Raw genomic sequence first — 27,709 nt, 5'->3', positions numbered from 1 at the left:
ATCTAGAGCGACTCCCCAGTGGCCATCCACCCCACTGTTTTAGTTAGACCAATAGAGGTTCCATGAGGCACTTGAGGTCACACAAATTGATTAATGGCAGAGCAGGAAGTAGGCCACCCTGCTCACTGCCCAGCCTTTTCTTGCCCTATTTCACTCACCAAGTTTCCCAAGCCTGTGCTAAAAACCATGTCCAATAATATTAAAGTGTGTTTTCTTTCACAGATACCTCTGTAGAACTCTGATGGTGAAGGAGGTGTAGACATAACCAATGAAATGAGTTCAGGGCAGTAGAAACCACTTCATAATTCAGAGATGACGGGCCAGCCCCACTCCTGCCCTAAGTTTTTTTGCCCTTTTCCCCAGAACCCCAGGCCATCCAAGGTCCTTACCTGTGTGGTGAGTCACCTGGGGCTTTCCAGTATATAGCAAATGTTCCTAAGGCCTGCCATGAGCCAAGAGTTATGCCACTCGATGTCATTTCATCCCTACAGCAGCCCTAAGAGGCAGGTAGAATTGCCTACATTTCACAGATAAGGAACCTGAGATTCACAGGATTAAGAAACTTGCTTATACTGCTATCAAGTAGCAAGGCTGAAGCCAAGCCAGGTGCTCTGATCATACACTGTGAACTTCTTTGCTTCCTTTTACCTAGTCAATTTTTTAAGTATTTGTTAAGTACCCACCATATGCCAAGCACTGGGACAAGCTCTGAATTCAATGGCAAAGTTGTCATAGTCCCTGAACTCAATCAGCTTACAGAGAAAGAAGCACTGAGAAGCAGCCCCTAGACCCCATCACAAAAAGAGAACAAACCCATGGTCAGATCCCTGTCCCTCCAGCCCCCATCTAAAGTCACCCAGGGAGAAACAGAGAGCAAGTGGGTTATACTGAATAAAAAGCACCTGCAGAAAGAGGTTCTGACTCCAAAAGCCAAAATTCCAGAAATTGTACTTTTCCAGAGTATCCTGCTTACCCAGGAGACCCCTAAGCCCCATCCTGCTTTCTCTTTTTCCAAAGAGCCAAAGAGCAGGAAGATATCAGCCAGAGACTTGTGCCAGCCTCTCCCCCTGCCTGGGATCTGGGCAGAGAAGCAGCAAACAGAGTTGGCAGTATGAGATGTCCCTGCAGTGCCCACTTTGTGATGTCCTATGGAGGGGTTAGAAAAATAAAGACAGATGGCAACATACCTCCCCATCTGCCAGAACATCAAGGTGGAATAGATATCCCAAAATGAGCAAAGGGATTTCATATAAAGCCTGAGCCAGCCAGGAATTGCATAATAATTCTGTCCTAGAACTTATTCTAGGATACTTGCTTGACTTCTTTCATTCCTTTTTCTTTCATGGTGACGCCGGTTCTTACTGAAACAATGAAGCTATGTACTTCTTTCACAACTCTCCAAACTCACGTAGTTTCTCATTAAATACTAGCTAAGTGAATGAAGGTCATGACTGGAGGATAGCTTTTAGTGTCAGCAATTCCAAAAGGGAGATAATATAAATGTACTTAACTTTCTCATTGTAATGATATTCAACTTTACCTCTGCTAACTCAGTTTCCTTGGGCTTCACCTATCACTACCCTGGAAAGCTATTTAATGTGAATAATACAGGAGAAAAATTCCCAGAAACAGCAAATGGGGTGAGCTACAGCGGTAGAAGGTTTGGGTAGTGGAGGCACTGGTGGGGAAATGGAAATGGCTTACAGCCTCCAATCACAAAGGCCAGTGACACCCCTTCCCCAACATTCTAACAGGTCATCTCTGGAAAGAATGTTGGAATTGCTGGAAATGACACAGAACTATACAAGCATCTAACGCTAGTCACACACATTGACATGGCTCTTTTTTCTTCAATGGGCATAGAAATTATAAATGATACATATTTTTCTTTTTTTAATTTGTTCTAATTAGTTATACATGACGGTAGAATGCATTTTGACACATCATACATAGATGGAGTACAACTTCTCATTCTTCTGGTTGAACATGATGTAGAGTTACACTGGTCGTGTAATCATATATGCACATAAGGTAATAATGTGCAATTCATTCTACTATTCTTCCTATACCCATACCCCCTCCCCACCCTTCACTCCCCTCTGTCTAATCCAAAATACTTCTATTCTTCCCTAGCCCCCCACTTATTGTGAATTAGCATCTGGATATCAAACATTTGACCTTTGTTTCTTTGGGACTGGCTTATTTTGCTTAGCCTGATATTTTCCAGCTCCACCATTTACCAGCAAATGCCATAATTTCATTCTCATTTATGGCTAAGTAATATTCTGTTGTGTATATGTTCCACATTTTCTTTATCCATTCATCTGTTGAAGGTTGGTTCCATAGTTCAGCTATTGTGAATTGAGCTGCTATAAACACTGATGTGGCTACATCACTGTAGTATGCTGCTTTTACATCCTTTGGGTATAAACCAAGGAATGAGATAACCAGGTCAAATGGTGGTTCCATTCCAGAGTGGTTGCATCAATTTGCAGTCCCACCAGCAATGTATGAGTACATAAATGGTACATTTTGCACCCAACGAAGAGAGCCAGGAGACCCATACAGGTTGTCTGTGCTTCCCATCTCCAACCGTTATTTGTCTGCAATGCCAGTGCTTAAGTTTACACCCACTACAGGTAACAAGCACTGCATTGAGAGGAACTGACAAGTCACAGGCCCCAGGGAGCCTGAGCTAGTGGGTAAGCCATGCTATGGATTCAAATGGTAGGAAGACCATCAGTGAAGGGAATAGACTCCTGCTGCTCAGAGGAATGCTATTTCCCAACCAACCAGCCTTCTCCAGGCCATGCCTACTCTTAAGGAATTTTCCATACATCTCCAAGCGGAGGGGAGTATGAGCCAAGGAATTCCCACCCCATTCCCAGCCTGTGTTGTGAGGCTCCCTAGAGGGGGTTGGGAGCCTGGTGATGGGAGCCTGGTGATGTGATCGCAACTGGCTAGTGTGAAGGAAAGTGCCCAACTCTTAGTTGGATGATGCAAAAGCATGTGCACCCGCTGTGTGTAAGGTCTGCACACTTGATCATGACGGGTGGCAGGGCATCAGCTCTGCTCGGGGAGGCTGGCTTTCTGCAGAAACTGTCTGCCTTCTTCCTCAAGAGGGGGCAACCTCTCTCTGGATCAGCCAGGGGAAATCTGGCTGGCGTATCTGCAAGCATAATGAAATGACTGTGGCCAGCCCTGCACCTAGTAAACAGGCTTATTTTGCATGACCAGTCACAATTCATTAGGCCAAGAACAGGCTTCTGAGCCACCCCAAGGGGTGAGGCTCTTGAGCTGTTCCCAGTCTGGCCATGTATTCCTTACATATGCCAGAGTATATATCAGTGGGCATTGACTTCTGTGTCACTACTGCCCCAAGTATAACCATCGCGTTTCTGGACTGGTGTTCACATTTTCCCTCTGAAGCTGTGCACTCCCAGTCTCTCACCCTTCTGTCTCAGTGTCTGGGTTGAGCTCATCAGTGTGTGGGGAGGAATGCCCAGGCACAGGGGTAGGCAGGAAAATCCAGGTGGCCCTGACATGGCATCACATTTACCTGGGTTAAAAAAAATAAATAGATCTCTTCAGCTACGCCTGTTAAGCTTTAGTTGTGAGAGACCTATGAGATTTTTCCCAAACCACTGGCACTCTTTGGTCCCCAGAATGCCAGTACTAACTCTTCCCCACCCAAAATCTCCAGGAAAAAAAGCGCTGTTTTTTTGTTTGTTTGTTTGTTTGTTTTGTTTTGTTTTAGTACCAGGGATTGAACCCAGGAGCACTTAACTACTGAGCTACATCCCCAGCCCTTTTTTGGGGGAGGGCGGGGTTGGGGGTACCAGGGATTGAACTGAGGGACACTCAACTAGCCACATCCCCAACCCTATTTTGCATTTTATTTAGAAACAGAGTCTTAGTTGCTTAACACCTTGCTTTTTGCTGAGGGTCTCACTGAGTTTTTTAACACCTGGCTTTGAACTTGCAATTCTCCTGCCTTAGCCTCCCAAGCCACTGGGATTACAGGCAGGCACCACCACACATGGAAGCACTGTGAATTTTTCAGAGACAGAAACCAGAAGCACTTTTTACGCATATGGCATGGGGGACCTGAATTAAGAATTGGTTGCTGTTTGACATGCATAGCAAAGGATTTAACTGGCAGTACACACAGTAAATTACCCAACTCTAGAGGGCAGAACACAGATATCCGGAGAACGCTCCGTTTGCGATACCAGGGCTTCCATTTTGATTTCACTTAGCAATTAGTCATTTTGATTATGCCTGCTTAACTTGGAGGATGCCCTTTCATAAGTGGTACAAATTAGCTCAGATTCTTTGTGTATAATCAAGGTTGTGTCTCTAATCAAAAAAAATAATCATTAAATAGGGAATTTGGGAGACTTTGCTCCATCTTAACTCATCCTACCTTTATGTAGCTGGAGAGCTCAGTATAATTGCTTTGTGCCAAAGTGTTTTTGTGTCAGCAGAACAAAAAGAGAGAGAGAGAGAGAGAGAGAGTGGCAAGGCAAAAGTTAGTAAGTAGTGTATGTGACCACACCAATGACACAAGACAGGTATAATAGACACCCAACTCATTTCTCATTTCAGCCTTGCCTTTGCACCCCAGCTACACAGTGAATATAAAAACTGGTTGTTCTGGCTGAGTTCTCTCCATCCAAATCAACCTACAAGGCAGCCCACATCCCCTTTGGAAGCGGAGGTCTTTCTAGCACTGCTTCCATACATACATGAATCAAGCCAAAGCCCCTGCCCAGCCTTATGCCCCCAGGAGGTAAGCAACCTACTTTCAAATCCTTGCGGTTGCTTGTAACACAGGCTGGGGAGATTTTTATTCCAAAAGTAATACAAGCTTTTTTTACAGCAATGAAAAGCATGGATTTAGCATTCATTTCTACATGCTGAGGTTTTGTAAAAATCAGACAAATTTCTTTCCTTCCTTAGGAAAGTCCAAGAAACCCATTACATTGTGTGGAATTACATACACCAGCCACAGTGAGCACCCTACTGTCTAAATGAGGCTACAGATTTGTAGCTTACTTCTGATTTCCACCTTGAAAATACCTGTTTTGTGTCATTGGTGCAGTCACATACACTGCCTACTAACTTTTGTCTTGCCACTCTCTTAAGTGCTTTGATCTTAGGCCTATCCTTCTTATAACTACTTCCAGCACCTTCTTTTCCTACTTTACTAACTTTTATGAAATAAGAAGAGAAAAATATTATTTGAAAATTGGAATATCTTCTGTAGAGCACAGCACCACCACTACTATATAAAGACAGACAGTGGTATAAAATGAATGATTGGCAAATAGAGTTGCAGGGATATAGCATCTAACAAGACATTCACTAAAGTTCAAATTCAGTGTAGAAACTAAAAGAATAAAAAAGAAGATATAACATGAAGCCAGATATGGTGGTACAGGCCCATAATCCTAACTGAGGAGACTGAGGCAGGAAGATTGTTATTCAAAGCTAGCCTCAGCAACTTAGCAAGGCCCTAAGAAATTTAACAAGGCCCTGTCTCTAAATAAAATATAAACAAGAGCTGTGGATGCGGCTCAGTGGTTTAGTGCTCCTGGGTTCAACCTCTGGTACCAAAAAAAAAAAAAAAAAAACAGTGTAGATACATAATATATCTTCATTTCTCAGTGAGGTTCTGTTTTTCTAATTGTGATACATGTGTGCCAAGTTTTCAAGACCAAGTTTCAGAACTTGAAGTGTCAAACAAATCATAAGCAATGCCAGACCCCTTTGGTTTCATTAACTAGTCTAAGTCAGGATAGGTGAGTCCATGTTACAGAAACAAACATCCCCTAAAATCTTAGTAACATAAAGCAACATTTATTTTACCCTTGCACATGTCCATCAGATATTATGGAAGAACTCTGGTCCAGGACTCAGATTGGTAAGGCAGCTATCTACAATATTGCCTATAGCTGTGGCAAAGAAAAAGACCATTTTAGAGGCTCTCACACCACCAAACTGCTCACAACTCATTGGTCAGAACTGATCACATGATATACCCACCCACAAAGGTGTTAGGGAGTACAAATTGATTATGTGCCAAAAAGATGGAAAGTCAGAAACATTTTTCAAAAAATAGAAAATAGAACAAATAACCACATTATGGGTGTGTGTGTCATCTTGTATTTGCATGCATTGCTCCTTAAAATCAACTAAGACAGTTTTTGTTTCTTCCACCAACAGGCAGACTGACCCAGTTCCAAAAATGACCACTCCTGAGAAGCTGTACTCCAATGTCATGCAGACTCTGAAGTATCTAAATTCCCACCTACCCAATGGCAGCCATGTCATTTTATATGGCTTGCCAGATGGCACATTTCTCTGGGATAATTTGCACAACAGATATCATCCTCTCGGTATTGATTTGCAAATACTTTTTACTCTTCAACAATGTCAATGTATACATGGTTCGATGTACATGTGATCAAAACCTTATAGGAAGATGCCTAAAATGCTAGTACAGAACGTGAGTTGGAACGGATGAAGGAGACAAGCCCTCTTGTGCAGCATCTGAGAGTCACTATCCAAAGGTGGGCAGAGTTAGATTCAAAGCCAGAAAGGGCAGAAGCAGTTCATGAAGAATTAAGAAAATTTGAAAGATATCAGTTTAAATCAGGAAACTCTTTTGACAAAGGCAAAATGTAGGATGAACTGAAGAAGTTCAAGCAGAAGACAGAAAGTCCTGAGTCAGAGAGGGATTTTTCCCAACTTCAGTGTGGGTGCCTTCATGTGCCTTCTAGTTTTCTAGAACTCTGTAGAACACAGACCTCTGGGCTGCTAACTCCCTATATCTACATCTCTCTTGCAAAGACTCTGAAAGACTTTAAAGTCCCTAGAAACTTCTAATGCAGCTTTATCCCTCCAGATACTGTACGGACAATATAAAAGTGGTATCATTCACATTAGAAAGAGCTGACATGCTGATCCTTAAAACAACCCTGTGAAGTAGATGTTTTTATAATGAATTCCATTTTATAGATGGAACAGGTAAGGCTCGGAGAGGTTAGGTAGCTCACCAAATGTTGCATAGCGCATTGAATACTAAGCTGGTGTTTCAGGGCTCTGCTTTCTATATTTCAGGGGAGAATGTCCTTTTAAAACTGTCTATTAAGTGCCTTTATGTGCCAGGACACAGTGCTAGGTACTGAACAACCAGCAATGAATACAATATTTCTAAATTCCTGCCTACATAAAGCTTATATTCCAAAGGGAAAAAGACTCCAAAAGCATGTTATATAATGATAAGCACCGAAGGAGGAAAATTAAACAGGGAAGAGGGCTGGGGAGTGGTGGCCTCAATCCTCTCTGATGAGCATCTACAAGGAGAGGCCTGGGTTCCCTCCACTCAGCCCTGAATTGATAGCACCTGGGTCCAGCCTCCAAGACCAACCCAAGCTAAATTATGCTGGAGATCTAAGCACTTTCTTCATGAGTCAGAGAGCAACTGAGAGGGGGAAACCTGCAACACATTCTTTAGTGATTTACTGAGAGAGCAAGGTGAAGAGCGAGATTTCACACTTGAAGCCATCAAGAGCTGGCCCTTGCGTATATGATTTTGGGTTATTTCCATTTTCCCTTGTCCTCCCACAGCTCCCGGTTAAGCCACCCTCCCCTCCCCTCCTCCTCTCCCAGGAAATTCTACCCCTGCTCACATGAGAAACGAGCAGGTGTCCTTTAGCCAACTCTCAAAGGGCTCTAGAGTCTTCACTGGGGGAAAATGGTACCTCTCTGCGTTCTGGCTCCCTGTCACTGAGGAGGAAGTCACTTTCCTTTTGACATCCTGAAGTGCATCACACACGCTGTTATCCAAGCAGAACACCTTCCCACTTCCCCTAAGGAAAGCATAGTCTGCCTGGTCACACAATTTTGACCTTGCCCCTTAGAAACAACAGTGTGAACACACCCAGGAGAATTTTGTCCCACTTTGAGCTGCCTTGAAGGCCTTAAGGACAATCACGCAGGCTAAGAACATCTCTGAGCCAACAGATATGAAAATCGCAGTCTCTCCAGCAGATTCCATTAATGCTAAGAAATGCTTGGAGAAGGGAAGTTAGGGGCAGGGGAAGTGTGCTCCCAATTTACTTCATCACATCAGAAGGGAACTGACGTTGGGTTTTCTGATTTCAAATCCCATTCTCTTTCCAAAAACTTCTGGTCAGATAGCCTCCATAATTATTTATTTGTTTATTTATTTATTTTGGAACCAGAAATTGAACTCAGGAGCCCTCAACCACTGAGCCACATCCCCAGCCCTATTTTGTATTTTATTTAGAAACAGGGTCTCACTGAGTTACTTAGCACCTCACTTTGGCTGAGGCTGGCTTTGAACTCACGATCCTCCTGCCTCAGCCTCCCGAACTGCTGGGATTAAAGTTGTGTACCCCCAAGCCAGGCCTCCATAAATTCTTTCAGATACTCCATGATTCACATAATCTAACAACAGTAAATAATAATGACTCCCTACAATTTGGAAAGGAGTGATGGAAGAAAAAATAATGATTGGGAGTCTCATCATTTACCTTTGCAGATTCTCTAAACTAGAAGTTCTCGACCAGCCCCATCTGTTGTCACAATGGAGGATTGAGGGAAGATTGCTAGTAGCATCTAAGACGTAGACTTCAGGGATGTTGCTGAACATCCTGAAATATACAAGGCAGCCTCCCACAACCAAGAATGTCAGTAGCACCAACAGTGAGAAATTTTAGCCTCTTTCTGGCCACTAGTCATGAGTGGTATATCACCACACAAAAGAGGAATAAGGAAAAGGTGAAACAAGTGTTTTCTATATAAACCCTAGTTTTGAAAAAAAAAATCCAATTAAGGAAAAGGCTGAAATCATCTACAATTTGTTTAATATGTTTAAGTAATTATTCATGTCCCAAATTATCCCTGCTGCCTGGTTGCCATGGGAAATAAGTTATAAATGTCCTGAAGAAGCATCAGGGTCCTTCCTAGAAAGACTGGAGAGGTAGGTGAGATGCTTGCAGCCTTCCCAGTCCTCCTTTGGCAGGGCTCACAACTCACATAAGATGAGAGCCTTGAAGGAAGTACTGTGACCCAGCTGTCCCTTTCTGCCACTGTCACTTCAAACTCAACCTCTGCATCTCCATTCCCACTGGACATGAGGCAGCCTTGAAGCAGGGTTAAAGCGGAACCAGCCTCCAGCTTTGGTCACTCTCCACGGCTGAGCAGATCACATCCTAATCAATAGTCAAACACTGGAGTCCAACTCCTGGGACACTGTGCCAAGACTTGTGCACAGCAAAAAAAACAGTGGATGGGGGTGGGGTTCTAATCATTTCTATATCTGAGCCTAGAAGCATAGTGATAGGTCTCTGGACTTGACCTTAACCACCGCTTAAGGATTAGGAGAGTTTAGACAGCAGAGGGGTAGGGACAGAACTCCTGATCAATGACACATTCTCTACTTCCTCCCTCCCCGCTGGACAGGTCAGGCAGAACACAGCCTGAGCATTCTGCAAAGGTTAAATGCCACAGCACTGAGTAGCATGGGATGGACGTTCAGATCAAGAGTGGGTTCCCTTCTTCCTCCTGACAGGAAGGAGGGAGTGATGGACCCCCCGGTGTCTCTCCTTTCCAGCCATGTTTGGGGTCACTGCCAGTTAATGACTAGCTGCCAAGAGCTGGGACAACCCCACGATCTCCACCAATAATTGAAATTCCTGGGGAGAGCTCACTGTCTTTGTGAGGAGTTGCCAGACAGCAAGTCACATATTAGGATTCTGCTTGCATAGAGCTTTTAAGAAAAGTCAAGCTTGACCAGTCATAAGTCCTCTCAGCTATGGTATAAGAGGAAGATAATCATTCTAGAAATACGTCTGAACTACATGACAAAAAGATGACATAAGATGGAGTGCTTGTCCTCAAATGAGTGAGAAAAGACAGCTCCGCTGGGGAGAGAGCGCGTATGGATCCCGGCAGTGACAAGCACCAGTGCCAAGGTCAGCAGTACAATCTATCGGCATTCTAGAAGTTGTTCAGAAGGTTCGAGTGTGACTGAGATTTAGGGTCTGCTGTTTACCAAGAAGTCTGCACGTGAGCCTTCCCTGAAGGGCCTCTGCCATAAATCAGCAAGTCAATCTTGCCCCCATTACTCCTCAACTTGAAACCAATGTCTTTTAAAATTCGTTGTAGTTTATATTACATTACCACCTTTCTCCCAGTCTGAATTAATGTAGTTTAATACATTTAGATGGTATTTCGTGGAGGTATGACTGATCTTCGCTGGTACTAAGCTTTTATAGTATCAAAGATTTCAATTATGTTCCCAGCATTAAATGAATATCAGATTCTGTCCTCAAGAACTTACAAATTACTGAGACACAAACTGCTCCTTCTAGCCAGCCAGAGTAGAACACATCTTTTAATCTTCAGAGAGAACATATGGCAGCCATTGGGCCAGTTCACTGCTCCCTAACACATGCACATTTGCATGCGCACGCGCGCGCACGCACACACACACACACACACACACACACATACAGATAATTCCTGGACAATGTGACAGTCCCTCTAATCTATTATGCCCCTATTCCTGAGCATTCTTGATCAGCTTTCTTAACTAGATTGACTATCTGATGAGGGAGTCACAGACAGAACCTCTTTCCATGTGCAATATATCATGGTCTCATCCCAAGGTACCTGGGACCTTGGGATATAGGAGTAGGACAGCAGGGACAGGTGAGTAAGATAGGTTGGAGCCAGGCTGTGACTGGGCTGTGAATGGGATTAATCCCCAAGGAGCATTCAGTGGTTTGATCTCCAGTGTCCTCAGAACAGGACAAACTCCAGTCCCTCCGGATGTCAAAGCTATCACACTTAACGGAGCAGGTAGGGAGGGTCTAGGATCATTACTTGTGGTCAGGCATGAGATGCCACCTCCTTTTAGTTTGGAGACACCTCAGCCACTGAGCAAAGAGACGCAGGCCATCCCTTACAGCCAGGAATACATCAGGACCCAGCAAGGTGTCAGAGCCTTAGCAAAGCCACTTACGGTTCATCAGAAGGCCCCAGTTCCAAGACGGCAGAAGGGACCGAAGCAAAGGCCAGTCAGAAACAAGGCTGCTGCTCAGAGGCAGTTGCCCCAGGGGAAAAGTCACTGAGACTTGCAGAGGGCCAGAGTGGGGAGTGGAAGCTGCAGGCCTCAGTCACTGCAGTGGGGCTGCACTGGGCTGAGACAGGCCAGAACACAGAGGAAGGGGCAAATTGCAAAAATCCAAAAGGGGCAGGGAAAGGAGAAGGCAAAGAAGCCTCAGTGGGTGAAAGCAGAGACTTGGGGAAAGATAGGGCTCCATGTTGGGCCAATGCGATGAAGCTAGTGGCTTGGGAGTCATTTAAATGTGAAGATGCAGAGCTCTGTGCTGAAGAGAGAGCTGGCGGGTCACTGTGACTTTAATAGCAGTAATAAGTCTATGGCTTTCTGGTCCTGAGATTCACTCACCCACACAGAGAATATATTTTTCCTCTATGACAAGCAAGTGGAATTTATCTTTCAGTCTAACTGATCCGAGGTATAAGTGAAAAATAAGGCTGTGTTCCATCACCTTCAATCTTTCTCTTCACTCAGAGATAGGGCCTATTATCTCTTTTGATTTTTTTCAAGAGTGTGAGAAGTGTTAATGGATACAGCATCCATCATTCACCCCAGAGAACTGGGGAGGGGCGTAGAAAATTTTATGTATCTGCCACAGCATGAAAGTTGATTGCCCATGGGGGTGGGTAACTGGAAAGAGGGAGAGAGGGGAGTATTGGAAGAGAAATAACCCCCCCCCCCGATTCTGGGTCTATGGCTAATGTTCAGAAAAGTTCTGGATGGGCTCCAAATGACACTTTCCCTTCATTCTTATATACCCCTTTAGCCTGCACCCACAGATAAGCATAGGGTATATGTACTAATTAGAGCTCCAATAAGATACCCACCGGGAAAACCTCAATCCAGGGCCATGAAGGGGACAATGTGTGCTGGCCTCCCCCATCCCACCCACATTGGGAGGCCTTCAGTTCATCTTCAGGGCTCTCCATGGTCAGAGCTTCAGATACTCAGAATGTTCTGCCAGACATCCCTGTTTTGTTTGTTTCTCTTTTGGATAGTAGTGTGTCCTCTATGTTGCTGTAGATTTAAACATTCTATTGCCTAAGTATGTGTAAAATGTGCTGATAAACCAGAGTGCTACTTACAAAAAAAAAAAAAGAAGTTCTGCCAGGTCTTTAGCTTGGGACATTTGGGTCAGACCTGAGTGTTTGGTGAGCTTGGAAAGGAGGAGTCAGTCAGCTGCCACCTGGTATGCTCCCTGTGCCCCACAGGAACTTGGCCTTTCATACCATTGCCAGGAGAAACCTTCTGCTCTGCAGAGTGCTTCTGGAGTCTAGATAAGGCCAGCCCTCCAGCCCTGTCCCTGCCCAGGCCAAGAGCTCTCCATGAGGAGTAAACTCCTCAGAATTCCTTCCCCCAACCTGGAATCTCTAGGGGCTCAGAAAGAAGTAAAGCAAAGTAAAGGAAAGGAATTTTCTTTTTCTTTTTTGGTACCAGGCATTGAACTCAGAAGCACTTTACCACTGAGCCACATCCCCAGTCCTTTCTTATATTTTATTTAGAGGCAAGTTCTCACTGAGTTGCTTAGGGCCTTGCCAAGTTTCTGAGGCTGGCTTTGAACTTTAGAGGCAGTGATAAATGACGAGTCAGGGAAAGTCCCGTTGGCAGTGCCACCCTCTACAAGGGACGTCGAGGCACCTATGAATGTCTCTAAGTGTTGCTATGAGTGAGTACACACAACATGTCCAACCTCTCTGTTTTCCAGGCCAGCTAAATAAAGACGTGACTTACGCACAGCTCTACTCCTTCCTGGGCTGCCTCCAGGTGAGCTCACTGACACTTGCTGCAAGGCCACATCACACATTCTCACACACACACACACACACGCACAAACACACGCGCACACACACACATACACACCTGTTACCCACTGCTGCTCCCCTTTAATCAAAGTGGTGTTTTCCTGCTCTCAGGTCAGCCCCTGCAGTGGCTGGTTGACTTCCAACAAGACGCTCCGGACTCTCACTTCAGAGGTAAGACTGGCACAGTCTTTTGGGACCATCTTGGATCATTCTGTTCCTCTGTTTGTTGCAGTTTTTACTAGGGGTGGATCTGGAAGCCTGATGGTCATCAAGCTGATGAATAACAAAAGCAAATTGCCAGAGTGCTGGAGGCACCAAGAGACAGGGGTGGCCTATCTCTCTCTGCCTCTCTCTGGGTCTGGATCTCTCACTGTGTCTCTCAGTATCATTCCCCTGTGCACATGTGCATACACACACACACACACACACACACACACACACACACACACACAGCATGCCCCATATATAGTCATAGAAGTGGAAAGCTGAGCAAGGTTGGGCCTGTGTATTCCTGGAGTTCTCTGGAGGTCAATGAGGAGCCTCCTGATGTCTCTGAGGGAACCCATTGTTCAAGTAAAATGGTTTGAACTACTTTCATGGATGGTGAACTCTCTCTTTATAACAAATTTATTGAATCTTTTTAAAAAATAAGAATATTTCAATTTTTAAAATACAAATAACATAAAAATACACAAAGAAAATACACGATAACAAAAATCACCCCAAATTTTACCACCCAAAGTTACTATGTGTATTTGTCTTTCATTATCACTTCCATAAATAGAGATTTGGGGTTTTGCCTACACAGTATGAGAATACACATGTTCTTTTCTCCTTTCCAATTTTTATATATTGTTTCTTCACATCATAATAACACAACCATTTAAAAATTAGACAGCCTATGAATATACCATGATTTATTGCATCCCTTGGTGTTTGACATATGGGTTGTTTCCAGGTTTTACTATGATAAATAGCATTGCAATGAACAATTATACATATAAAGATGTATGTTGTGAGGACATCTCTACTTCCTTAAGATAAATTCCTATAAAATTTATTGTGTCAAAGGCCATGCCCATGTTTATGGATGTGACCCATATCATCAAATCGCTTCTAGAATGATGAAACTAATCAGCATTCTCATCCATCTAGCCCTGGACATTTATGTTCTCAAGGTTTTCATCCCATCTATGCCAGTCCCATGGGGGAAAAGTGTTATCTTATTGCTTTAATTTGCACTGATTTGATTCCAAATGAATGCTAACATTTTTCATATGCTCACTGGTCATTTGCACATGAATAGAATTTAATGTGCAGAGCTGTTCTTTGCTGGTGGCTTGGAGAAAGGAAGGTGGAATGGGGAGGGGAAGATCGATTTCTTTTTTCTGCCTGAATTATCTCATGAAAGTCAAAGTCTAGGTGTCATGGACTTCTCCCTATTTCCCTCCTATTCAGAGAGCGGAACAACTCTCCAATACACTGAAAAAAATTGCGACCAGTGAGAAATTTACGAACTTCAATCTTTTCTACATGGATTTTGCCTTCCAAGAAAGTAAGTTGCTTGGTTTTGGTATTGACAGAAAACAAACACAGCAGCTGCGCAGTGGAGAGCTTTCCAGGGCACTGAGTTAATAAAGCAGCAGTTTGGGCAGGGTTACTTCTGCCCATTCTTTCACTAGTAGCTCTCCATATTGTAAAAGGATAATGCATGAGACTCTTTCTGAATGGGCTGGGGCTCAGCATTCCTTCATCACTTTATTTTTTTTCTTTTTTATTCCTCTTACCACATTTTTTATTGGTGCATTATAGCTGTGCGTAATGGTGGGGTGTGTTGTTATGTCTTCATACATGCACACAATATAACAATATAATCTGGCCAATAGCACTTCTCAGCACTTCCCCTATTTGTCCCTTTATTTTAACTGATTCCTCTTTGATTTTCATGAGATACTGTCCCCCACTCCACTTTTCTTTTCCTTTTTTCTTTCTAGCTTCCACACATGAGAGAAAATGGCCTTCTAAGCTTGCCTTATTTTGCCTAACATAATAGTCTCAAGTTCTATCCATTTTTCTGCAAATGACATAATTTCATTTTTCTTTATGGTAGGTTTAAAACTCCATTGTGTATATATGACACATTTTCTTTATCCATTCATTCACTGATGAACTGGTTCCATAGTTTGGCTATTGTGAATTGTGCTGCTGTAAACATGGGTATGCATGTATCGCTATAGTATGATGACTTCAATTCTTTAGGGTAAATACCAAGGAGTGATATAGCTGGGTCATATATTGGTTCCATTTCTAGTCTTTTGAGGAACCTCGGTACTGATTTCAGTGGTGGTTGTACTATCTACAGTCCCACCAACAGTGTAAAAGGATTCTTTTTCCTCCACATCCTCTGCACTATGAATTATTGTTTGTATCTTTGATGACTGCCATCTGACTTTTGCCATCACTTCAGAATTCTGAAAGGAATAGAACCGATCCTTGGAGAGAGCTTTGGACTGGGAGCCTTGGAACTAATGGAATCACCTAACCTGTTCTTACCAATTCAGCAATGTCCTTCTTACCTACAGGCTAATGAAGGGTGTACCAGAAGTGAGGGGTAAGACAATACCTCTCACAGTGGGACACAAGATTACTTGGGGACTCAGTTGCAGTGCAGATTCCCAGGCCCCAGTCAGGATGAACCTCAACCCCAACCTAATCAGAATCACTAAGGGAGGAACCAAAGAGTTTGTGTCGGGGGAAATAAACAACCTCCATCCCAACTTTCTAGAAAGAATATCAAGTTTCTTTTTGAGTGTTCTGTCCACTAGTGAGAGGCCCCACAAAAATAGGCATGATTATTAGAGCTATGGATTTATCCTTTACATCTTGACTCTGAAAAAAGTATTATTTATTGATTGTAATCCTTCCAGATTCATTTTTATTGCTAAGCAATTTTTATACAAGAGAAAGCCCCCTGTTGATTGACTGCCAGCTGAGATGATGCTAATGAAAAGCTTTACAGTGTATGCAAAGGGTGGAAGATTTCTTATCCAGAGTTTATCGTCTCTATCCCCCACCACCAGCCCTTCCAGCCCAAGCATCTGGGATAGAGCAGATGGCCATCATGAATTATCAAATATTACATTAGTTGACACATTGTGCATTGCAGACCCTAGTACTTCAACTCTGAACATCTTTTCAACAAGACTGATCTCCCTTAACTAGATTTCCTGCCTGCATAATACACATTTCTCTCATGGGGAGAGACATTTTGATAAATAACCTCTCATTAAAATGCAGAGTTAAAGACTGGTTAATGAATTCCTGGTGTAAACAAATGCACCACCAAGTGATCTTTGATCATCACCAACCTTGAATATAGATAAAGTTATTAAAAATATAATATTGTCTAACATTCACATGGGACTTTTATCTAACATTCACATGGGACTTTCATATTTTCCAGGGTGATCGCTGGCCCTGTCATTTATTATCTCTGAGACAATTCTCTGAACAACTCTAACTGCCCCTTTCTAGACCTGGAAGTGGGGATGCCGTATCTACCTAACAATCTTTGTGATAATTATATGAAATGTGTCATGCTCATAAATGCTATGCTTGCTACATAACCTGTTCCCAGGAGAGAGTACCATAGTCATGCCTTTGCCACTCCATGTGTGGTTTGGGATGAGCAAAATGAATGCCACCTGGGAGCCAATTGTGAAGGCAGGCTTCACTCCAGATCTTCCTAATCACAATCTTCAGGTCATCTATATCTTACCCCAAGATTAAGAGCTTGGTCATTCAATCATCAGATTTTTTTTTAACTGTGTCTTCTCTGTGCCAAGAGCTGTGTAGATGCTTGGAATATCATTGTCAATCAAACAGAATTATCTCCAAGAGAATACAGAGAGAAGAAAGAGCTTTATCTGTGACACAGCATTCCAGTGGTGAACTAGAAAGCTTGGAAACAAAGCCTTGCCAGCTCTTTCCTGTCTTCATGGCAACAATAAATGCAGAACAAAAAATAGATATCTCAGTTAAACTGAACTGAATATTCTTCATCAACATGATTGCAATTTCCCAGGTATTTCTCCGTGCTTAAAAATTCCCATCCACAGTTCAAGGAATTTCTTATTTTGCAATCTCCTGCCATTTGTTAAAAAAAAATAACTGAAGATTCGGTTCTGGTACAGGGCCTTCTTCATCTTCTCTATGTGAAGTTAGTAGGCACCCCACTGGGGAGGATTCATGGGCAGAATGAATAGGAGAGTGGACACACAGCGCTCTAGACTTGCCTTCATAAACTTCTGGTACAGCAGCCCACATTGATTGAACGGGTGCCACCATGTCTACCTCTGAAAAAGCTAGAATTTTTATCTAGTTTTCAGGAATTGAGGTAATGACTTGACTTAAGCCCAAGTAAGGGCATTTGGAGCTTGATATGCTAGCATTTCAAGTGCGGGGATCATCCACTCAGATCCATTTCTGTGGGTAACTTTTCAGTATGAACAGCACATTAACCTGGAAATCCACCTCATGTGGGTGTAATGTGCTATTATAGAAAAAGCCCATAATTTACATCTGTGTTCTTACCCCAGTTCAGGCAGAGAAGCTCTGTACCCTCAAGCAAACTAAACAACCACTCAAATTTTGTTTCTTTTTATGTAAAGTAGCAGTAACTAAACCATAGGGTTTATGTGAGGATGAAGTGAGACCAAAGCTTGTCAAGTCTAAGGACTCAGTGGCTGTTAGCCGGCATCTCCCACTGCCTCCATCATTTATAAAGCAGCTCCTGCATTCTCCCAGGTGATACATGTTTATTCTCTTTCAATATCCAGCCTACCTCCCATCACCATTCATGCTGAGAATTCATTGAGTCACTTTGAGGAAGATATGGTAGAAATGTGGCTTTTTATCATTGCACTTTCTATCAGAATTAAAAACTCCGTAAAGTCACTTATTAAATATGCAGTCTTAATAGTCCCATGAAAACCCCTCTTCTCATTTCAGTACTATATTTGAGCTGACTATTGCATCACAAATATACTCATTTCTCATGACACCGAAATTCCCAATTTCACATCCTGGTGACCGAGCGAATTGCTGTTGAGGACCCCTGTCACTTGAGGGTAGGCATAAGACCTATTTGTTCTTCACTCTGACAGCCTCGGTCCAGCACTGAAAAGATGATTGCTCATCTCCAAAGATTCTTTTTTATCTTTTGCTGACTCCTTTTCTAACGGGTTGTGAACTAAGCATAGGAAGCAACTTTTTCTGCCTTCAGGAAATGCCAACTTGAGCAGGTGATGTCCTTTTTCTTTGTATCGCACCTTTCCAGAAAGGGAAAGAAAATGCCAGCTGGCTGATAGGGCCATTTTTACACCAACACTTTAAATATACCTCCAGCTGCCCTCAGCTTCCAAGACAACTCACTCCAAGTAAATCTTGTCTTTGGTTTCCCATTCCCCTGGATACTTCTGCTAAACCAGCCAGTGACTCCGTGTGCTAACCAGTTCCTTAAAATGCCTGCTAGTGTTGCTGTTCATCAGAGCCCACAAGTGCCTTGTGAGCCTTCCTCCACCGTCTCTATCACATCTTTGAAAAGCTGGTCATTAGCAGACTTCCTCTGACTTTAAAGATAAAGACATATCATGCACCAAATCCCAACAGATGGTCCATGATCTTTTCATTTTAATTCATATCTTCTGAAGAACGATTAGCAATTCATTTACCTATTTTGAATGATGGTTCTGGATAGGAAGGAAACTGACCAACTTACTATGTTATCCTTGATTGAATGGCCCTCCTGCTCTGAAATCAATCAGAAAAGAAATAAAGACCACTGTCTGCTATTGCATTTCTCCTGAGAAAGTAGAATTTCATCCTGAGATTTTTTTTTTTTTTTTTTTTTGGTAAAGTATCATTCTGCCTAGGAATACTCAAAGTACAAATAAAACCTTATACTCGTGACTGTGAGTTTCTAAGACTACCTTTAAATTTTACAGTCCTGACGTCTATTCCTACGTGGTGACCAATACTGCCTTCACAGACACAGAGAAAATGATATTTTCCACTGTGAATGGACTTATTATAGCCTTGGTAACCTCATGGCATTTTCTTTCAATACTCATTGTATTATTTTATATGGCAAGTTAGATTTTCTGAAGGCTAGACTCCCTCATAGTGGCTACTGATATAGAGGAGAGAGATTTCGAGTCAGGAATAAGATTCCTGGTAAGGAAGAATGGGCTATCATTGATATTCAAGTTTGGTGATACTAAAAAGAAGCCCTCTCCCACTGACCCCACCTAGGGTATACATCTGCTCCCTGGCAAAACTTGGCAAGTAAATATCCTTTCCCTTCTCTTTATGCTTTTATTCCTGAGTTTTTCTTTCATTACTTCCACAATTATGGGATTGCTCAAGCCTGCATAGGAAGCAGAAGGGACTGACCATCTCTTCTCATTTTGAAAATCATCACTGATGGTTGAATTATGCTGTTCCTTAGAGATATCTATCAACACCTCTCCCTTTCTCTAAGGACCATAGTTTCTAGTTTGGCAGTTAGTAAAACACATAAAATTCAAATATGGACACTTCAAAATTCAAATTTGGAAAACTCAAAATGGAAAAAAAAAAGCTTAGAATAAACTAATCACATTGCCAAAACTGAATCACATTGGAGAAAACTCGTGTATAAGCAAATCTGACCTTTTTTCATACCAGGCTCCAAGTAAACCTTCCTCTCATGGAACACAACCTGAGCTTAAGCTGTGTTTCCTTCACAGGCCCAAATCTGCTTTCCACTCTGGAGTTTCTAAGTCTCTTGATCACTATAATTCTTTTCTGAATTTTGACAGGTTGCAATTGAACTTGTCACTCAACCTTCTCTATAAACATAGAGAGTCAAAAAGTCTTATGTGACACTTCCCACTCCGCTGGGCCATAGAACACTAAGCGGACCTGGTCCACTCCATGACTTGCTGTATATCTATTTAACACAAGATGCCTCTGCCTGGCTCTTCTCCATCCAGTGCTTTGCAACTCTTCAGCTGGTTCTATCTGAGGTCTCGATGGGGCTGAGTTCCCACTGGCTGAGCTTGTTAACACAGCTGTTCATCAGAGCCCCCTGATGAACAGCATCAGGGGCTCTATCTTAGGCCACTGTAATAAAGGGCCATACACTGAATGGCTTATAAACACAGAGCTCTATTTCTCACAGGTGGTGCCACGTGTTTGGGCTCTGGTGACAGTGCTCTTCTAGGTCGCAGGCTGCCAACTCCTCCTTGTATCCTCACATGGCAGGAAGGGTCCTCATTCATGATGGCTCCGCTCTCATGGCCTAATTACTTCCCAAAGGCGACTTCCTAATCATAGAGGAGGTGCACAGCAAGGATTTCAATATAGGAATTTGGGAAGGACGCAACATTCAGGCCATTCCACATCTTGTTGGAATTTTCTTTTATTCATTCTTCTGATAACATCGATATGGCATAATAAAAAATATCAGAAATAAAGAAGGATGCAGGAAAGGGATAAAAATCTTATTGACAACTTGGGGGAAGTAGAAAGGAATACAGGCACGTGGAAGCAATGTTACCTCTGAAGTCTGAGGGGTGGAGAGGTCGACATCTGACCCAGATAGGGCCTGTCCCCATCCTTGTTGATTTTTGTGGGACTGCAAGGAGAGAGGAGGAGACAAATACCATGAGATCACAAAGGACATCAATGGGGCTACAGAGAATTGACTGTGGCTCCATATTTGCAAAATCCATTCTAAATGCCTGGCTGTCCTTTAAGGGCAGCCTGTTGGACGTTTAGGATGGAGGTGGCTCCAATGAAGAATCAACATAAAGTTAGAAAATAAAAAAGCAGGAGCCAGACATGGTGGCACTTGCCTATAATCCTAGAGATTTGGGAGGCTGAGGCAGGAGGATTGCGAGTTCAAAGCCAGCCTAGCAACTTAGCGAGGCCTTAAGCAACTTAGTGAGATCCTGTCTCAACAAAGTAAAATGGACTAGATGTGGCTCAGTGGTAAAGTGACCCTGGGTTCAATCCCCAGTACCAAAAATAAAAAATAAAAACTTAGAAAAGCAAGACCCAATAGATGAGGAGGAAACTGGTCTATCTTCTGCCAGGCAAGAGAGAGAACAAAGAGTTTAAAATGAGCATAAGTTAATGTCATGGCATATGAGTCAGTCAGAGCCAGGAATGGGCTGGAACAGGGTCACAGAGCATACAAAGCCAGCATTGTGACCAGGGAGGGCAATCTGGGATCCACACATGAGTTTTGAAATGCAAGATACAGAGGAAATGGCAGAGCAGACATAATTGAACCTGAAACAGAAAGTCTGATTTCAAGGTGATGACCCCCAAACAGCAGAACTCTGGCCAGGCAAACTGGAGACTGGGGCAGATAAACTTCCCTGAGACTCTGCTTTTTACAGGATACTATGGCCACATCAGGAAAGAAATTGTTGAGGGCTGCAAGCTGACCTAGTGGAACAAATGTGTCAAGACAGCTCTGAGCTTCCTATCAGAAGAGCAGATACATACCATTCCTTGAGAGAGGGTGGCATTTATCAGTGTGAAGCAATCTCTCCCTTGAGAGAGGACACCTCATGACACAGTGACACAGTAGACAGCTAGCTCAGTTTTGTAAGAAATGCAAAGCCCACTTACCAAGAGTTGCTTCTTCTATCAACCTCCCATAACACCCAGAAGTATATCATGCAAAAGCTGTTCAGTGGTGGCCATTCCACTAGGAAATAAGTTAACAGGGACTGATGATCCAGTGCACAGCACTCCAAAGCAGTGGCACGAATTTCTTCCTAAACTCTGAGAAGGGCAACATTATCTGCAGCCTCTTGGGGGACAGAGATTGGGTAATAAGAGAGGAAAGCAAGCTGTAGTATCCAGAGTAACTGCAGAAGCAATTGAGTACTAACTGACTCAGCCCTGGGAAAGTCCAGCTTCCCTTGTCCAGTCAAAGCCCCGGATAGAATCTCCATCCTTCCCTGGAGTAATAGGGGGAGAAAAAAGAGGGACGGATCTCTGCCCTGCATTTTCTGGGGGATGAAGAGAATAGAACCAGAGGAATCTTAGCTGTGACTTCTGCCCTCACTGGACACCAGGAAAGCAAGGGCGATGACCAGACAGGAAGCACAAGTCTCTTTGCAGGTTCTCTAGGGATTTGGAATTTCCTTCAGGAGTTCTTACTGGCTAAGTGATGGTACAACACAGTGTTAATTGCACCGTTGCCTTGGAGCAACTGACATCTTTGGTCTCTCATCTTTGTTGAAGGACAGTTTTATTGCGTTTCATCACTTTGGGGCTCATAATATTTTCTCTGTAGCCACTTTCTCTCTAAAAGCGAAGTTGAGATAATTTTATGTAATTATATTTCTGACATGCTGTAGGATTGTTCAAGGTGATGGCTTGACACATGGAGGCAGTGTCTGCAAATGGCAGCCCGGGAAAGGAGATGTTCACAAAATGCTAAATTTCCCTCCCTGCACTGCTGTGCTCCTGTCCACTGAAAAATGAGATGGACTTAAATCACTGAATATTTGAGAGTTCCCTTTTTCCCCTGCACTCCCAGCTACACAAATCACATTCATCCCAGCAAGCTCACACATTCTCTTTTGGAGTTAGAAGAAGAAAATCACTCCATGGGAAGATCATTTCTGTCCCAGAAGATCCCAGCCCAAGACCACAGCTCAGAGGCTGCCATGGCCTGGGAAGGAGCGGGCAGTCCTGATGACATCTCGTTCGGTCCTTGCCCTCGACATTGACCTTTGTGGAAGGGCATCTGTAACCCTCTGGTTGTGTGTCCTGTAGTCATAGAGGAGTGGCGGAGGAGAGGTGGACAGCCCTGGCAGCTCATTGAACCCGTAGATGGATTCCACCCCAACGAGGTAAGCACAGTCAGATCTGACAGCTATCTGGCTTGGTTATTTTTTTAAATATACTTATTCATGGATGTGTTCATTTTTCTTCTGTTTTGTTCCAGAAAGGATTTGAGGTAGTGCACATCACAGTGTAAGACAATTCAGTCAAAATGCAGTGAAAATCAGAGGCAAAGGAAAATGAGTAGAAATCATACCCAGGTTCCTGACTTGGTTTCTAGAGTTTGTAGAATCTGTGCAGGGCAAGCCTAAGAAACTGCCAGAGGAGGCTTATGAAATCAGCTTAAGGCTGTGTAGCAGCCAGGACCAAAGGCCTCCATGAGATAGTCATGACCTGCATAAGATTAAACATAAACCAACCACTTATAAAAAATCAACAAGCGGGGCTGGGGATGTGGCTCAAGGGGTAGCGTGCTTGCCTGGCATGCGTGGGGCGCTGGGTTCAATGCTGAGGAGAACCACATAAAAATAAAACAAAGATATTGTGTCCACCAAAAAATTAAAAAATAAATATTAAAAAAAATCAACAAGCATAATGATTCCTGAAAGCAAGAACTGTCTGAAATTTCTTCCATGGATCCTTCTAGAAAGGACACTGTAGGAGAAGAGTAAATGTCCTTAGCAGGATCCTGCGGTCTGAGCTGTTTCTCATCTCATATTCCAGAGTGTAGCTCTATAAAGCAGCTCCTGTCTGGCCTCTTCACAAAGCAAGGGAGGTGGAGGGCAGGAACCTTCCCTCCTGTCCCCACCCAACCTATTATCCTGGCTTCCATCAGAGAAGCTCCACTTTCATCTGTCAGGTATACTGGACTTGCTCCTGACATTTTTTTATTTTAAAAAAGGAAGAGGAAAACGTGTGGGAGTACTTGACGGCTGGCAAAATTTTGAAAGCTGTCCTCCGCAGGGGAGACAGGCCATCTGGGGCAGGCAATCCTCCATCTCCATTGTCTTTCTGACCCAGGTTTTGGTAAGTTTGGTGTGGCAATGATATGGCTACAAACCTGAGAGCACTGCTGGAGGTGCCCCCCGGTGGCCTTGGGTTCCATGGTCAGCTAGGCCACAGGGAGGGTTGCTCATCCTCTTGAGATCCTGAATAGAACCACAGCTCTCGGACCCCAGCTCTAGGCTCTACAAGTTCCAGTGGGCAGAGGGTGTACTTCCTAATGGGAGAAAAAACAGTGGAGCCCACAAATAAAAGGCAGGGTAAATTTTAAAGTGAATATTAATTTCCCACCTCACTTTTTAATTTTTTTTTTTAAATGTACCTTGGAATATCTAACTTTCCTGTGTATCAAATGGGTGATGATTGGAGAATAATTAGCTGGAAGCTGGTTACATATTAGGGTCTGGCTGCCAAAAAAAATAGTGTCTTTCGTTTTAGAATAGTGAATGTGAAGCCCTTCTTCCTGTCAATAATAGGGAAAGATGTAATAGTTCTTTTGAGACAGAGTCTTGCTATGTTACCCAGGCTCTAGAATTCCTCCCTCTGCTTGAGTAGCTGGGATCACAGGCAGGTCACCACTACACCTGCTTGAGACAGCAGTTCTCATTGTTCTCTGCACACAATAGAATTTGGATTCTATAGAGAGTGAACATATGAAAAGATAGGTAGGGTATCAATTAGGAACAAACAGAAAAAAGAAACCGTCAAAGACAGCTTTACTTTGTCCCTGGGGCATATTTGTCTCAACTATCAAATGATCAATCTGTCCCTGACTCTTAAAATATTATTGGGTTCAAGGTCTGTCAAACTGCGGGTCTAGCTTGTGCTCAAACAGCTTTGCTATACCTGGCTATTCAAAAAGTCAAGGCTGAAGCTGCTTATATGTCATAATCTTATGTGATTCCTGCAAGACTTGTTTGCATCCTGGTATCCAGTGGTAAAGTGGGCAGCAGAGGTACAGCCACATGCCGCAGTCTGGTTGGGCACAAAATCACGAGCCACTCAAACAGGAACAAACTTTATTTTTGATACTCCCGCCAATACCCTGTATGCTCCAGGGAAATATGCCGACCCAGTACGCGGCGTTCTCCCGGGACACACTACCCCAACAGGGAGATCCCTCCTCTGGAAATCCCTTTTACCCTACTTCCCCAACCAATGGGAACTCTCCGGGAGTCCCGCTAGAGCTCCAAAGTAGCAGGCCGAGGCGGACAGCAGGGGTCTAATATCCATTTGAATGCAAATCTTAACATAATCATATCATCTCAATGGCTTGCTGGCGTCACCTTTCAACCAAAAATGCCATGCATCATTACTACTTGGCTATGGCTCTTAGCAGCCACAGTTAAGTGGGCAGGCACAGATGGCCAGGTCCAAACCTGTCGGTTTACCATGCTCAATAGTGAGCTGAAAAGTCCAAATTTGGGAACTTTCCATCCAAAAATATTTAGCGCATTCCTCCCCAGGTGTCAAAGCACGGCGAGAATTCACAAGCAAACAAGAAGCCCCTGTGATTTAAGATTGGAGTATAAAGTAGGCGAACAATGAACAAACAGACAAATATAATGTGGTGAATGCCTCCAAGCGTGCAAACACAGCATGCCACCGGAGCAGCATGGAAACAGAAAAAGGTGTTAGAAAAGGTTGTCCGGAGGAGGTGATGAGAGCAAAGGGAAGAGATGGGCGTGGGCTGCAAAAATGTTTTGAGCAGAGGAAACTGTGTGGGCACAGACCTGAATATGAAAGAAACCCTGGGACCATGGAGGAATCCAAAGTGCCTTTGTACAGTCTGGACATGGAGTAGGAGAGTGGGTCTGAGAGGGAAGAAATCAGGAGCCAGACCCTGTAAAATCAGCACAGGGCTTGACCTTGCTCCTGAGGGAAATGGGGAGCCACTGCAAGTTTTAAGCAAAAACAGACTTGTATTCTTAAAAGATGCCCATAGTAGCTGAGTGAAGAATATTTTGGTGGGGTCAGATCAGGGGACTGGGGAAAAAGGAAGGAAATTTTTATCTAAGCAAAGAAACAAAATTGCAAAAACCCAAGACCCAGACTTGTTGTCTGTGGAAGCTGCAGGATTCTACCTGTCTAAGCATCTACTTTTTTCAGTCTCTGTAAATAAAGTTAAGCATCTGAAGAGTCACTCAAAAGACCTCCAGGCCTAAAATCAGACAACAGGAAACAGAAAGTGTTAAAAGAGCCACAGACATAGATCAAACTCTGTTACCCTGGCACCTCGGGGATCACCTGTCAACATCCCTGACACCTCCTGCCTTGGAAGCTTCGACCAAGCCACTCTCCCTGCAAAAACAACCTCCTCTCCTCTCATCACGACGACAGCAGCTCAAACCATCCTCTTCAAACTCCTACTGCAAGCAAGGAAGTTTCCGTGAATCAATTCCCTCCTCCCTGTTCAGCCCTGAACCCTGCACGCTACTGGAGACAGACATAGCACATGTAATCAATGGATTTGTTTCAAAGAGGTTAACAGCCTCCAGATTTCTATTCGTTTCGACTTGTAAGCCCCTGGGAAACAAGGGCCCTGGGAAGACTTATGGAGCTCCTAAAAAAATAATAAAAGTAAAGATGAAGAAGAAAAAGCATTGGCAATGGTACAGGGCAAGAGGGAATCTGATCCAGGGAACCACAGAGCAGGGACCATGTCTATTTAATTTGTTTTCTGTACCAACTTGCAACCATCATTTTGGAGATGACCCCACAGCACAAGGGGGATTGAGCTGATAGGGAATTGATACTTTTCCTTGAATATTAATGTTTAGATACATCTTACACCACTGTCATGTTTTCAGTTTTCAGTTTGCGGATTTAAAATCAATCAGGACCAAACATAACCAAGTCCAACAGACTGTGCTCCTGTGAAAATGAGAAGGGCAGAGGAAGACAGCTCTGCCTTCCTGTGGTTAGGGCTTCCCGCAGGTGTTTAAAAGCAGTCTTCTCAAGATAGCCCTGGAGCGTGCTTCCTGTGGGAGAAATACATTCAGAGCAGATTTTATACCTTTGGTCTGGTAGAAGCCCAGAGTTAAATTTAGCAGGAGTTCAACTTAAAAGACATCAAAAGTCATTTTAAGTTTTTTGGTGAAATCTGTATAATCTTGCATTTTCTTTTTTTTTTTTTATTAGTTGTTCAAAACATTACAGAAAGCTCATTCTTATTTAAGATTTGTTTTTATGATTCTTTCACTAAGGAGTTCTATTTTAGTAGCAAAAAAAAAAGTAATTAGCTTCTGAGGGGGAGTGAGGAGGACCTCCCCCCTACATCCTATCCAACTCTGATGGCTGCTGGGACACTGCCCTATCCTGGGGTGTCTCATGAACCTGGGGGTGTTCCTGACATCAGTGTGTTTTCTTAGAGGGCTTGAAAACCTCCCCAAAAAACACTCCTCATAAGTAGACTATAGTTGATTCAAGAAATGTGCCTTAATTTGAAATTGTTCATCAGAAGACAGGAAAGACTCTGAAAGTGTATGGCAGCTGTTGACAAGGACCCGATCAAGAAACCTCACCACCTCATGATCCTCCACTCTTCTCCCCATTCCTGGGAGATCAGAGGCTGTAAATAAAAATCTTCCACAAAAATTTTACCTAAACCAACATGGTGTTAAGTTGTCCTGCTCTGTTGCTCCTTCTGTGAGACTTTTAAAGAGGAGCAAAATGTTCCAAGAGGACCGATGACCACCACATGGTGTTGGCTTCAGAATGGTAGCAGGCAGGTGTGCAGGTGACGCCCCACAGAGGTACCACACCACGTCAGACATGGTGTCCCTGGAGGAGGGGCCCCACCAGGTAGTGGTGCCAGGACACAAGCAGCCACCTGGCCCTGTGGCAAGGTTCTGCAGTAACAGGGAGCCAACTGAGTTCACGAAATAGTGTCCTTATT

General features: G+C 43.4%; 1 protein-coding gene across 2 annotated transcripts in view; it reads left to right on the top strand.

Annotated features, from left to right (window-relative positions):
- The window catches only part of Aoah (acyloxyacyl hydrolase), a 203,312-nt gene that overhangs the window by 170,883 nt on the left and 4,720 nt on the right, over positions 1-27,709 (top strand). For both annotated transcript variants that reach the window (XM_076864004.2, XM_076864014.2), the window contains 5 exons: positions 6,229-6,401; positions 12,864-12,922; positions 13,072-13,131; positions 14,419-14,515; positions 22,801-22,877. In XM_076864004.2, the coding sequence (XP_076720119.1) occupies positions 6,229-6,401; positions 12,864-12,922; positions 13,072-13,131; positions 14,419-14,515; positions 22,801-22,877 (466 nt within the window). The remainder of the gene's footprint in view (positions 1-6,228; positions 6,402-12,863; positions 12,923-13,071; positions 13,132-14,418; positions 14,516-22,800; positions 22,878-27,709) is intronic.

This window comes from Callospermophilus lateralis, chromosome 1 (genome assembly GCF_048772815.1).
Source record: "Callospermophilus lateralis isolate mCalLat2 chromosome 1, mCalLat2.hap1, whole genome shotgun sequence".
Classification (NCBI taxonomy): Eukaryota; Metazoa; Chordata; class Mammalia; order Rodentia; family Sciuridae; genus Callospermophilus; species Callospermophilus lateralis.
The sequence above is the reverse complement of the archived record's forward strand: the minus strand, read 5'-3'. Positions and strand labels throughout refer to the sequence as shown.